The 13,659-nt window shown below is 45.6% G+C and overlaps 1 protein-coding gene across 14 annotated transcripts in view; it reads right to left on the bottom strand.

The window, feature by feature from the left end:
* LOC110387723 (zonadhesin-like) overlaps positions 1-13,659 on the bottom strand; it is a 113,412-nt gene that overhangs the window by 57,268 nt on the left and 42,485 nt on the right. For 7 of the 14 annotated variants that reach the window (XM_021376207.1, XM_021376205.1, XM_021376210.1 and 4 more), the window contains 19 exons: positions 12,721-12,866; positions 12,057-12,184; positions 11,121-11,250; positions 10,654-10,786; positions 10,034-10,186; positions 9,506-9,632; positions 9,092-9,303; positions 8,202-8,364; positions 7,724-7,806; positions 6,805-6,965; positions 6,439-6,595; positions 5,894-6,066; positions 5,705-5,798; positions 4,975-5,304; positions 4,538-4,647; positions 3,940-4,055; positions 3,447-3,555; positions 2,743-2,880; positions 1,878-2,034 (listed from right to left, as the gene is read on the bottom strand). In XM_021376207.1, coding sequence (XP_021231882.1) covers positions 1,878-2,034; positions 2,743-2,880; positions 3,447-3,555; positions 3,940-4,055; positions 4,538-4,647; positions 4,975-5,304; positions 5,705-5,798; positions 5,894-6,066; positions 6,439-6,595; positions 6,805-6,965; positions 7,724-7,806; positions 8,202-8,364; positions 9,092-9,303; positions 9,506-9,632; positions 10,034-10,186; positions 10,654-10,786; positions 11,121-11,250; positions 12,057-12,184; positions 12,721-12,866 — 2,820 coding nt within the window. Of the gene's footprint in view, positions 1-391; positions 2,035-2,742; positions 2,881-3,446; positions 3,556-3,939; positions 4,056-4,537; positions 4,648-4,974; positions 5,305-5,704; positions 6,067-6,438; positions 6,596-6,804; positions 6,966-7,723; positions 7,807-8,201; positions 8,365-9,091; positions 9,304-9,505; positions 9,633-10,033; positions 10,187-10,653; positions 10,787-11,120; positions 11,251-12,056; positions 12,185-12,720; positions 12,867-13,659 lie in introns of those variants that run through there. The other 7 variants (XM_021376212.1, XM_021376213.1, XM_021376215.1 and 4 more) reach the window with 7 other exon arrangements.

Genomic DNA, 13,659 nt, shown 5'->3' with positions numbered 1-13,659 from the left:
CATATCCCACTTTTATCCATCAGGACCCCCAGCTCCTTATCTGCAGGGCGGCTCTCAAGGAGTTCTCCCTGTCTGTACTCGTGTCTGGGATTGCCTTGACCCAAGTGCAGCACCTTGCACTTGGCCTTGTTCAACTTCATTTGTTCCTTCCTTTCCTGTAGTAACTACCAACAGAATATGAAAGGTAACACCGTGAGAAAATCTGGTCTTTTCACTGACATTCTTTCATTTTGTGGGAAAAAAAAACCAACACATTCTGAAGCCCAAAGTTTACTTATAGCTGAAGTGCACTTGTTAAGAGAACCACGGTGGGGAAAAGAGGAAACTTCCAGCAGAATTCTACACACGTTTCGATCTCAAGCAGAAAATTATTTCTATTAGAAAACCGTTGTAATGAAAAATTGATACATTTTATTTGCTGATGCCTCCCAACCTGTCTTTTAAAAAAATATAACACACAGAGCACACAGAGGTAAATTCACCACCTATCCTGATGTTTTCCTGTGGATATTATGGAGACAGCAGTGTCTGAAGATGCTTACCTCCACGTAGTACTGTTATAAAAGTATCTGCTGATAACCTAAAAGAAGAAAGCAACGAGGAGAGCAATGGCAACCTTTTCACTGCTATCATCTAGAAAAGAAAATCCCGTTTTGTAGTGTTTGCCCACAGGTATATTTGGCTTCCCTAAATCCTCTCATTTTCTGAAAGTCCCTTCCAAGTGTCAGCACATAACTGAATTTCCCCAAGGTGGGGTTGCAAAGGAACCAAAACAAACCTTTTGCTTCTGGGAGCAAGCTCAGAAAACATGGAATCACCAAACTGAGAAGGTGAGGGCAAAAGAACGCACAGTTCCTCTGGATCCACCAGAGACACCAGTAAACGGGACCAGAACCGAGAGCTTCTGTCTGGGCTCTTTGGTACTGAAGTCTCACTCTCTAATTAATCCCCTCTGCTAAGGCAGAATGAGTAAGGACAGATTTGTGTTTAGGAATCAGGAAGGAGCAGGTTCACATACTTCTTCATGCATAAGCAATTCAGGAAATACTGCAAAACGAAAAGAGAACAGGGTTTGCTGTTGGAAACCACTGGCTGAAGCCTACCTGTGTGGTTTGCCAAGGCATTCTACTGGCTCAGAGTCAACCAATTTTATGTTGTTCTACTTCACCTGGAGCTAAGGAATGCTGTGCAGAAAGAGATGGAGCACGTGTGCTGATTCCACTCTCACTCCTCTGAAGCAAAGCCCACTTCATGGCCAGGCTCTCTTGGCATAAAAACAGAAATGATAGAAAGGGTATATTCCATTTAAGGCTCTCAGAGCACTGGACACCAGAAGCTACACCAACTGCTGCAGTCATCACTACAGAGAGTAATTTAAGTGTTCTTTTTGCCCTGAAATCACAACTCTGAAGACTCAAAGTCTCTGCCAACAGACCTTATTGAGGTCATTAAGATTACATCGAAAACATGCATGGGCACACTGGAGTTGCTGGGCAAGGCTTAGAAGTATGGTTCTAAACTGTACCTAAAAGATCCTCACAAATACCCTTGATATCAGATGTCAGAGAGGCTATATAGAACACATTGTTAAGTGGGGGCCATTAGTGGCCTCACATCGTTTCTGCTTTACTGACTTAGCAAAGGAAACTCTAAAATTAGTGAAGAATGTTAAGAATCTCAGCTTATCTCTCAGGCCTTCACATTATTGATAACTGAGCATAAGTGTGAATGCAGTCAACCAATCAAAAAAAAAAAGCAAAATATGAATCATCCACAGCATAATTGATCATGTGCATCTCTAACTACACACACATCTATGCTGTAGCCATTGCCTTTAAGTTCCAGTCCTCAAGGAAGTGAACTGCTGGCTATTTTACTTTGAAGATGAAGTAGTTCTGCTTCTATCTCTTCAATCCTCTGAGCAATGCAGTTCCTCTCTATTTCCAGCAGCGTGGCTTCATCCCTCTTTGTGGCCCAGGAATCTAACAGTTCCAAATTCCGCTGAGCTCCCCGTGCTTCTTTGTTGCTTGCAGTCTATCACAGAAAATTAAAACAAAAGCAGAGTGTAAGTTCATTGGACAGCATCAAGCAATATCTAAGCCACTGAGTCGAGTGGACAAAAGTCTAGGACAGGATCAACTGCTGCCAGGACTATGCACTGCCTACACAAGAGCATGGGATGAGCTGCACAGTGCACGCTGACAGCATCTTTAGGCCTTTACAAAGCCCACTGCATCTCAGTTTCAAAATAATGCAACCCACCTCTAATGAAATCAAATCTTTTGCTTTCCACCACATTGCTGTGCTTCTCTTCATATGTCTCAGTAAATTTGCTTGTTACTGTAGCTTACACAGCGGCTTTTTAAAAATAAGTGGAGAAAACAATGAACAAAAAATTTACCAGACTTATCCAATATCACACATGGAGATGAGAACAGAGGAGTCATGACTCCCAGGTTCTACCTGTGAAGCACAAGGTTTAATTCAAGCTGCTGCTTCTCACTCATTACTCTTCATTCTGAAGGGAAAAATGCATCTCCTCCAACTGAAGATACTGGAACTCATGGGGCTTTGGGTTTGCATGTAACTGATCAGCACAAGTACCTGTCCTCTGCTGTGCCTTTTTCGCCTCTACAGTGTCACTAAGCTGAATCACAAAGGCATGCACCTATGTGAAGGTGAGGTGCTGTGGCCACTGCTCTGTGGCTGGTGGAAGACTACACAGCAGAAGATGACTCGTACCACAAGTGACTCGTCCTGCATTCTCAGCTCCTCCTCCAGCAGATCCCCATCTTCCTGCAGACTCATGGCTTGTACTGTCAGTTCAACAAACGCCTCATTTAGTTCATCCAGGCTCTCCTCCAGCTGCGTAACCTTCAGCTAGAGAACACAAAATAGGAAAACAGCAAACACTCATTCTACAATGGCAGCATCTTCTAGCAGGGCTCACTCTTGGGGGTAGGCAGATGGGCATGCCAAGTCTGAGGAAACAGGTCATGTCACAACAGCAAGCCATGGAGATGTCTCACTGAATGCACATCCTTAGCAGCACTTGTAACAGAGAGAGATGCAGAGATGATGCTGCTCTTTTCCAGACACGGGCCAGTCGATGGAACGTGTCTGTCAGATTGAGGTTGAACAAGATTGTCAAAAATTACTCAGAAGTTCAGGTGTTCATACCTCATCTCGAGAGCGTAAGGACTTCAGAGAGTCCTAATTCAGAAAGTATGAAGATGTTTAAAGTGATGCACATGATTCAAGATCTTTGATGGCTATTGCCAATTTGGATAGGGCGAGAATTAAAAGCAATGACAGACATTAACTTCCTAAAACACTACAGAGTGTCTGAACACTACAGAGTTTTAGGATGTCTGGATATCCGGGATAGTTCTAAAGTTGTTGATGGACAATTGTCAGAGAAGAAATAGCAAAAATAAATGACTGACCTTAACAGCAGGAGAGTCTGAATTCCAGTCATTTTTCTGTGAATTTTCCATCCTGTCTAAGGACCCCTCACGCAGACGAAGGCACTGGTACTTTTGCAGTCTAGACAGCCTAATTGGGAGAGAAACACAACAGGAATTTCAGGAAGGAATTTCTGGAAGGAAGGAATTTCCAGAAGGAAGGATGGAAGGACTTCACAGGAAGTACACCCCATATTTTATCACTTTCTTTTCAGAAAAAAAAAATGTACAGGATGGCATTGTGAACTGTCTCATCCTGTATCTCCAAGTAACTGAGATGGTAGAAGACTTTTTACCAAGGTCTGATGAAGAGGGGGCTGTTGCAGCCTCCATCCTTGCAAACTTTGACAGAAACAATGTGTTGCCACCCAAAACAGAACAGTACTATATCCCCTGTTCAGACAGATGAAGTAAATGTTTCTACATAAAGAGGATGTTTTTATTTCACTGGCAGTAACGTGCTGATCCACTGTACCTTTCATCCAGGGCTTTTTCCTTGACACGGGGATGTGGTGATACTCTGATGTGTAGAAGTTCATTGACCACGGTCTGAATGTCAAAGCCATCAGATAAGCGGCCGTCTGAGGGGTCCTGAAGTTGGAGCCAAAAATCACACAAAACCCAAAGCATCCAAACAATGCACAGAGCATCACAGTTCCAGAGATGATTCTCCCCAACCATCATCTGCTAAGTTTTGCAGGCAAATTAACAAGTTAAACTGACAAAAGCTGGCTCCTCCCCACTGAAGAGTTTCTGGTCATCAGCTATCCTGCCAAGCTGAGATCTAGCTGCAAATACAGATCTTAAATCCTTTACTGTATAAGCTGTCAGTTCACAAGCAGTGCAAATGAATCCCTTCTCAAGGAGGCATTACTTAAACTCTGTACAACTGAAGAATTTTTCCATTTTTGCTTTGTATTATGAATATCTATTTAATCCTAACATCTCTAAATGCACTAGCGATGTAGAAGTGGAAAAAAAAAATATGTAGTAGAAATCCACCTTACAAACTGGAGAACCTACTTCTGCCCAGTAATACCTCATCGGTCATTAGAGGAAATCACCCTATTTACCTTGTCTGCTGTCCCCCATGAAACCTGGAAAAAGGCATTGGCAAGAACCACAATAGCTCTGTTGAGCTCCATCATAAAGCAGGAAGGAATGGTACCATTTGAGGGACAACCTAAAGCAAAGCAAAAGGAATAAGTCACATCTGTTGACAGCAGAACTGTTTTAAGTGAGAACACCAAAGGAGCAGTTCTCCCTGTGCTTGCAGAATAATAGATTCTAGTATAACCCTTATCCAAGGCACAAGTTTCCTGCTACAAAAGAGAAAACCTTGTGCTCATGGGATTCATAAAATCCTGCCTGCTTTTGGGAACAGGACCCCGGAAAAAAAGCAGGTATATAACTGTGTATCTCAATACAAGATCTCATTTCTCACATGCAAAGCCAGCGTGAAGACCAAACAGTGCTGCTCCCACAGGATACACACTCATCACACCCCTACCTGCCGTGATCCATGCCATGGAGTTCATCAGGACAGCAATAAATTCCCCAGCATCCTCCAGCTTTGCTGCATGTACATACAGGTACTTATTAATGGCATCGTAGTAGAAGTCTCCAGGGCCTGGGAGAAGAGCTTGGTCTGGACTTTGGGCAGGAACAGACTGAGCCAGCATGAGCACCAAAGCAGGACATGAGCAGGTCCTGGTTAACAGGCGCACCACCGCACAGCCAAAGCGGTACACCACGAACCGGCGAGGTGACAAACTGGCCAGATCCATGGGGATGAGGGTGCTCCTCATATCCTCTGAGGAACTGTCTCTTAAGCATCTCTCTGAAAAGGAAGATGACAGCTGTTGAGGTACGTGATGCAGCTGAATGCTCCATCTTGCCCTCTTGCACAGGACAGCTGCCTGTCGCCTCTAATTTACTCCTTCCCCATGGCCTGCTCTGCTGCAGAACAGCCCTGTGCCATGCCCTGTGCTCCCATCTCTGAGACTTGTACAAAGCCACAGTTTCCCTTCCATCACAACATTGTTTGAGACAACCTCTCCCCAGAAGCTGTGAGGGCCACAGAATTGATGATACCGAATTCTCCTGACCTCTTCATATTAGCATTTAATTAACATAATGACACTCAATCTCTTCCCTCCAAGTGGTTGCTTTATAAAGAACTATAAGGGAGCCTGTAGGCTTCAGGGAGCCAGTGTTCTACCATCATCTTTGAAGAGTACCTATGGCACACATACTGTGTTCTCCATGCGCAGGGAAGCTGGGAACATCACCTTTCCTACTGAAGAGCTCTTGCTGCTCAGGCAGCTCAGAATCCTAAATAAAGAAGGCCTAAAAGTTAAAGAAATGGGCAGGTGGAAAACCCAGCGTAAAGGTGAGGGCTGGCCCAACAGCAGATACCTGCAACTCACCTGCCCTTCCACTACTTTTGCTTTACTTTCACTGTGCAGCGAGGGTAAAACTGCCCCCACGTCCTGTCCACGGCCCTGCTGCTCCACCTCTTGTTTCACGTTCTTATGCTGAGCTCTCCCAAGCAGGATTTCCAGAGCTTTCATCAACTCCATTGCCTCTTGCCGCAGCGCACCTAATGGAACCCAACAAGCAATTCAACTGGACTGCCACAGGAGCACATGAAAAATTGTTATCATCACTAGAGCAAAACGGAAAACAGACATCTTTCTTTAGAAGTCCTGTAAGAAGGCTCCAGGATGCCTCCTGGGAAGGTGACCAGATAGTACTGCATTCATTACGCTTCACTGTAAATTTGGGAGGGTGCTGTAACTCTCTGCTAACCCGTTCCAAAGCTGACAGGCCTGTATCCTTGCTGAACTCACATGAAGACAAGCTGTCAGCTCTTACTGAACAAAGACATGATCTCACCTGTATGAGCTGTGCCATTTTTTAAACATTCCTTCACACTCCACTTCTCTCTTGCTCTGCACAGTGCTTCTCTTACCTGCGTGCCAAGCTGCGTGGAAGCTGCTGCTGCTGCAGCGTTCCTCACACCATTCAGTGCCCACTGCCGCCCGGCTGCTGTCTGCAGATTTATGCCCACAAATCCTTTGCCTGGCAAAGATTTTCAAGCCTTTAGAGTCCAGTGCTCGCACCATGTCCTGTTTATAAAGAGGCAGTGTTATTCTTTAAAAGCCTCAAATCCATCCATTTCACTTTCTGCCTCTCATATCAAACCAGAGATCAGCAGAAACGATCTTATGCCAAAACAGGGTACAGCAGGGAGCAAGACCTAACATTCAGTAAATTGCCACTTGCAAGTTTCACAGTTTCAAGACCCCCTTTCCCACAATTCTTTCTTCACACTGACCGTGAGACCTTGAATCTGCTGGCTGATTCCGTTGTAAAACACCAGCACATCCCTCCTGTGCTTTGCCAGCTGAGATGCCAGGTGCAAATTCTGATCTTCCAACTTATCGTACAGCGTGCGAACACTGAAATCCTCCAGGTCTCTCACTGCACAACACCCTTCTGAAACACAAGGTGAGTCTCATGTTTGACCACTGGCCACAAATCTAAGTTATTTCCCCAGGGGCACCAGCTGTCCATAGGAGGCAACAGCTTTTCGTGTACTGTGAAGAAATACAATGGATTGAGGCGTGATGTGTAAGACAAGGTCTCATTCCTTAGTAAGGGGAGGATGACACAGCGTTACTATCAACTTCCACCTTGCTCAGTAAGCTGCCATGGTGCTACTTCTCTACTGGATTTGTAGCTTTGAGTGGTACCTTATCCACCAGCTGCTCTCAGCACACTAGATAGTGCCATCTGCTGGGCTCTGGACGTGCTCTGCTCTGTCAACATCCTGAAATCTCCAAGATGAGGTCATGCCTTGAAGGCTAAACAGGCCCACGAGTCACGTGCGTTCAGAGAATAGAATTAGCCACAGGATGACCCAGGGAATTATTCTTAAAGATCTTTATTTTCTTCACTAGTCATTTGAACCCATCGTTGTTCTAAATGATTTTTCAGGGCTGGTCACTTGCCCTCCTGCCTTCTAGGGAAGAAAACACTGACCTATTCCCATGATAGGAGGTTACAGTCCCCACATTAAGAGACTAAATGAATCTAACATAGAAATACGTGTGTCTGTAGATGTCTGCATACTAGTGCACAGCAGTTAAAGTGATCACATGTGCACATATTTCTGGGTGAAAAGGTATCAAAATTATCACAGCAGTGTAACAAAAGGCAATGGGAGAACAGCTGGGGTTGGCACAACACTTCACCTTCATTATGCACGGCTCCTTTTTCTCCTAAGGCAGCATCTCCTCCAGAACCACAGGGACCAAGCTGCTGATAGTACAGAAGGCTAAAGGCAATAAAAGAAGACAGTGAAGAGCATCTCTGTGTTTGATATACAGATTTGCCCCACTAAAACCAGGCACTGCAGGATTGCTAGCCTAGTTCAGGCAGAAGAATGCATTTCTTCTCTAGATACAAAACATACAGAGGAAGCCCAGGCCAGGCAATCCTTAGAGTAGTACCCTCTGCAGAAGACACAATAGAGCTGACATGCACTGTGCTGGAAGAGAGCTGGAATACTACTGGGACACACTGAGAAACTTCCCATGCAGACAGAAACTGAATCTATGCCATGCTGGCAAGGAGTTCAGCACGGGGTACGTCACACAGTAATTGCAATAGGACATGTCTGTACTACCAAGGTCCAAGCTCCTGATTATCCACCATGCAAAGGCAGCTCACCTGTCTTTGAGAAGGACGTACTCTGGTGGGATGTGTGGCTCACCTAGGCTCCTCCATCGTGGCTTCCAGCTCCTCAGGGGACTAAGGATAGGGACAGTGGGCTGCAGCACAATAGCCAGGGTTGTCAGCACCACAATTAGGAAGCCCAGAACGAAGAGCACCGCTGGGAAAGCCAAGAGGGATGGCAAGAAGTGAAAAACACATGAAGCAGTGTGCATCAATAGCACAGTCTCCCCTTACACTTTTACTCAGTGCTCTGCTTCCCACAGGAACCAGACATTCAACAACTTCCATCTTCATTACATGGGCTTCTGCTCCTTCCCTCCTTGACCTGCTGCTTGTGAGCAAGGAGACAAAATGGTTTCAGTGCATGCAGGTGAAGGTGATAGAACCAAGGCTCATGCTTACAAACCATTACATCAATTCTATTGTTCTGCTGTCCTCTCAGTGAAGGACAAGAGACTGGCACGGGCAGAGCGCTTAGAGAGAGATAGGGCTTTGGAAAAAGACCTTAACTGCCCTTGTGGTTAGCCTTTAGTGAACTTTTAAATGATGCATTTAATTCCAGTTTAGTTTATCACGGAAACATACACTTTCTGCTTTCATGCCAAGGGAAACAAAGTTCTCAATTACTTGAATTCTTCAAGCAGGGTGTGGGTAGAAATGTAGCTGCTCCTTCCCTCTCTCCCTCTTTGGCTCCTACACAAGCAAGTTCTTGGCTAGAGAGCAGCGACCTTTAGGAAGGGAAACTCCACAGGGGAAATGGATTAAAAATGATAGTGGTTTGATAGTATTTCTTAATAAATGCTGCCTTAAACACACCCAAGCAGGTACAACAAAGGCTACAGCTAAGCATCAGAGTTCAAGATATCACAGCATTTTGGCTGTACCTATGATAGAAGCCCAGTTAGGAGCTATGTTCAGTTCCTGTTGCTTCAAAATCCCATGTCTGGCCAGCTGGAACAGAGAAGAGGGCTGGAAAGACACATCTCTGGGGTCACAGCCCACATTTGCTTCATTCACAGTCACAATCAGAAAGTGTTCCTGAATGGTCCTATCCCTGAAAACATATGTCCCAGACTCCAGGAAAACATGGGCAAACCTAAAAGGGAGAAGGAAGGCACCGACTGATCTAAATGTCATCACTGCTGCAAGCTGGCAGACAGTTGAATACATGGACTTGAACACACCATACTTCTGCATTTTCACATGCTATTCACTGCCAAGGATCTATTGATTCTGTGGAAGGCTGGCTCCTAAGTTCTGCACCTTCCACACGCACTATTGGTCACACCAGGTATTACCAGGAGATGTTGAGGTGAGTCTCCTGGATGAGGTGGTCCAGCCTTCGGAAGGGTCCGTAATCCCAGCTAGGGTTGCTGTTATAAAGATGTTGCTTCTGATAAACAGGGTAATGGCTGGATGCACGATCTGGGAACAGTTTGGCACAATGTCAGCAACTCTGACCCACTTCAGTTCAGATAGCTGATGCTGGCCTCAGATTGCATTTGTTTTACAGAGCCCAACAGTGTCAACTCGTTTATTTGAAGGGAGCATCACTCCCCAACAAACACACTCTTCTAACAGAGGAACTCTATTATCTGTAGTCTACAGAAATCCAGCCAAAATGTTAAAAACGTCAGATGAGTCACTGGCAGAGCCAGACTAAAGATCATGAATCCCTTGAAGGCAAGGGCAACTGGGAGGTGAAGGAATGTGCTCGTACATGCAGTACTACCAAATGCACAGTCATTGCTCCAAACACGTCTGGACACATACAAATCACCGAAGAGCATTTCATATTTTTACATATTTACCCACACAAGACTCACTGTGATAATTGATGCTAAGCTGGAAAAGGATTGTGTCTCCCGCTTCCAAGCATACCACTGGGTTAGGGACAAGGGGCAAGGCATGGATATCTTTGAAGAAAGCCCTCTGGACTTGATGACCTTTCTGCACCAGCTCATCTGATGAAAAACCTCCTGCCACAGGCAACAGAAAAAATAGTAAGTAAAGGAGCAGCATGTGAATGCACCTAACCCCTGGCAATGCAGAACTTTTTATTTTGTGTCTGTAAGTGACTTGAGCTCACAAGGGCAAATTCTATTCTAAATAACATTACCATGCATCGGGAACAAATGGAATAAAGAGCTAGCACACACAAACTGACAGGTTTGCCGCTAAAGGGAGTTTTCTTTTAGCTCCTTGGAAGGCCCAAATCATCTTAATTTGACCTTTTTCCCAGGGAGCTAACTGTACAGCAGTGCAGGTCCCTGCTGTTTACTCCCAGAAAGAATGAGATCCCTCTCTACGTTGTAAATAGCTTGGGCTGTCTGACAGTGAATTCCCTTTGTGCCAACCTGCTGTCCACTTGTGATGACTTGAAAGGAAGTTGACAGCTTAGCCTGGCTGGGAATTAGTCTCACCCCAAGGTGCTCTCAAGCCTTACCTGTGAGAAATGCATCTAAGACATCCATGCTGGAGACAACGAAACCCAGCACTCCACTGGGATTAAACAGAACCAAATGCACCCGCTGGCTCTTCTGGACGTGTTCATCTGGGCCCAGAACGTTTGTCACTTCCTATTAAAAGCAGAGGGGAACACTGATCGTTGATACAATCAACCCTGGACTCAAACCCTGCTTTGTAATCAACCTTACCATCAGCTATGCAAGACTGCTCTAGCGAGGCATTTTGCCACAATTCAGGAGCCATCATTTCTCATTAACGTGCCATTCTCCTGCCTGGTTAGTACACTGGGTCATGAGATGTAGTAAGACTCCCTTCCTTCTCTCTGCTCACAGCTTTGTACACTACTGTAACATCATTCCCCAGGGGTCCCTTTATCTAAATGTAATCTATAAGGGCTCTCTACAGGCTTGCAGGCTGAGAAGCAGTCCCCTCATCCACACGTACCCTGACTTCTTCGTCCATCCTCAGAAGCAGCTCTCTCTTGATGCCAAATCCCAAGGAGATCCGTGGGGCTCTCAGCAAACATGTTTGGTCACAGAGCTCCTCAGCAGAGATGTACTGCTTGCAGTGACATCTGTACAGCAGACAAAAGGTTTTGATTACTTACGATCCATGGGTAAACAGCTACCACATGTTGAGGGTCAAGCTAGCCTCAGTCTTACTTGCAAGCTGTACAATGAGTGGGCTACTCTATATTCATGGAAAATAGGGAGGACCAAACTCACAGTCCAGCTCATCCAGTATTGCAGCTGCTTTTCAATGCTCCTTCCTTAACCTAAGGACCACAACACAGGCCAAAATATGATACATCCCTCTCCTATCGGCCTCTGTTGTTCTCTAATAGAGGCCAGTGTCAGTCTTGGAACAGAGAGTTACGCATTCTTCCCCAGATTTCCATTTTCAGAAACTGGTTGAAAGCGACAGTATGATTTTAATCCACGAGATTTCTGTGCTATCCACATCAGGAAGAGACTCACAAAGAGGAAAAAGGAGCATATGACAAACATTGGTTTCAGTGCTTCCATCAGCACTGAAAGGTGGGATTGGGACACATTCCTGCTCAACCTGAGGTACATGGGAAAGGCCTCCCTCGGAGAACGTGAGCTTTGCCCAGCCCTACCTTTTCCCTTGGTGTCCATTCTATTGTCTCCACCCAAACACACAAAAATCTCCAGGTAATTTTAAAAACGCAGCTTGAGGAATGAGGCCAATGAACAAGGACTGAAGGCCAGTATTTCCACACAGAGCAGCTCCAGCAATGGAAAGTTTCTCAAAAGCACCTCCCACAGCCCTACCCTGGAATGACCTCATGAGATCGGTAACTTAGCCAGTCAGAACTAATTGTGAAGCGTTTCCTAATGAGCGGCTGCTGAGACTTACATGCCCAGCTCTGCATTAACCTCTCCACCCGCAGGCCCACAAGACGGAGAGCAGTCATATTGCTCAGGAAAAACACACCGGCGTGTGGCTGCTAGACGGACCTCTCCAGGAGCACAGAGCTCATCCACCTGGAAAACCAGCACATCCAATCTGCGTCACACAAGCTGTTTCAGCAGAGAAGCAGCACCCCTCAAATTCTCCACTCGTCACTGACATGCAACATAACGGTCACGCAACGAGGGGCCATCAAATGACAACTTGAAAAGCACTGAAAAAGATCAGGACAAGTTCACTTCCCATCCAAATGCCTCAGCCAGCCCTAATGAAGAATTCCACGCTGAAAATATGGAGGCTTGAACTCCTGCATCGGCCATCTGAGATGCTTAGCTGCTCCCCACTGTCTTTGCAAAGAAATATCTTTTGCCTCTGGCCTTTAATGAATTTAGCCTTGCAAGATTCCATGAAAGGAGACAAGTGACATTAACCCACACAAGGAAGGGTCATGGGCATCAAACAAAGCAGCTGAAGCGCTTGCTTGTGTCTGCAGCAGTTCAGTGATCTGAGCTGTGACTGCTCACAGACGCGGAGGCAGTGCCCAAAGCACTGAACTACTCTCTCTCACCCCCATGTCATGCAGCAACTTTATTTCGGAGCCAAGGTTTACCTGAGGTTGGCAGTCTTGATCACTGTTGCTGTCAGAGCTTTCCTTGCCTCGCTCATCGTAGTACACATAACCTGCCTGGCAGATACAGGAGGCATCTGAGTGCTGGAAAGCCCGGTTCAGCCCATGGCAGGTACAGCTGGTGGCACCTGAGAGGAGGATGGATTTGGGGTGGAAATCGAGGTAGGGAATATAGCTGGCAAAACCTGTGCTCACAGTAAAGCAGCAGTTCCTGTGCTGAATGCTCTCTGACCAAATCACACTGCTTATTTTTGTGGCACACATGGAGTTTGCTTGCCCGCTAGCACAGCAGAACTGAGCCAGCAGGAAAGCTAGCTGGAGCCAACCTGCCTTTTGCTCTATCAACTCAATTGTTACACCACTTCCAAAGTATCCATTTAGAAAGAAATGCAGAAAGGCCCAGCTGGGAATTTGCAGCAGTGGCCTTTTGACAAACCCTCTGTTAACTGATATGTTAAGTCACTGGATAGGATAAGGACTCAGTCAGTCAAGGCTGCTGAGCCCCTCTTTGCAGTGGCTTTGTGTCTTAGCTACTATTAAATCCCCTTCACTTGAAATGTTGGAAGAGTACTACACTCTCTACTGTACTTAGCTTCTTGCCCTCTCCTTTTCCAGTCTTTTCCTGCTTTACCAGTCTCAGCTGGACATGGTTACACCATCCAGTTTTGTCTCAAAAATCACAGCTACACTCTTACTGCAAGTTCTGCAATTCAAAGCAAAAGTACTCCACTGCTTTCAAGGCAATGACAGAGCAAGAATTAGTAGGGCTGCTCATCTCTTCCTTCCTTTGAAGGAGCTGAGATTAAAACTAACAGAGCGTTAAGAGAACAAAATAGAACTTTGAAAACGGAATCTTCCATCCTCTAAGCAGGACAGTAGAAGAGCAGATGGGTGTTGTTAGCACACATGGCATCATGAAGG

Source organism: Numida meleagris, chromosome 23 (genome assembly GCF_002078875.1).
Source record: "Numida meleagris isolate 19003 breed g44 Domestic line chromosome 23, NumMel1.0, whole genome shotgun sequence".
In the NCBI taxonomy this organism is placed as follows: Eukaryota; Metazoa; Chordata; class Aves; order Galliformes; family Numididae; genus Numida; species Numida meleagris.
Note: the sequence above shows the minus strand (reverse complement) of the source record. Positions and strands in the feature narration are given on the sequence as shown.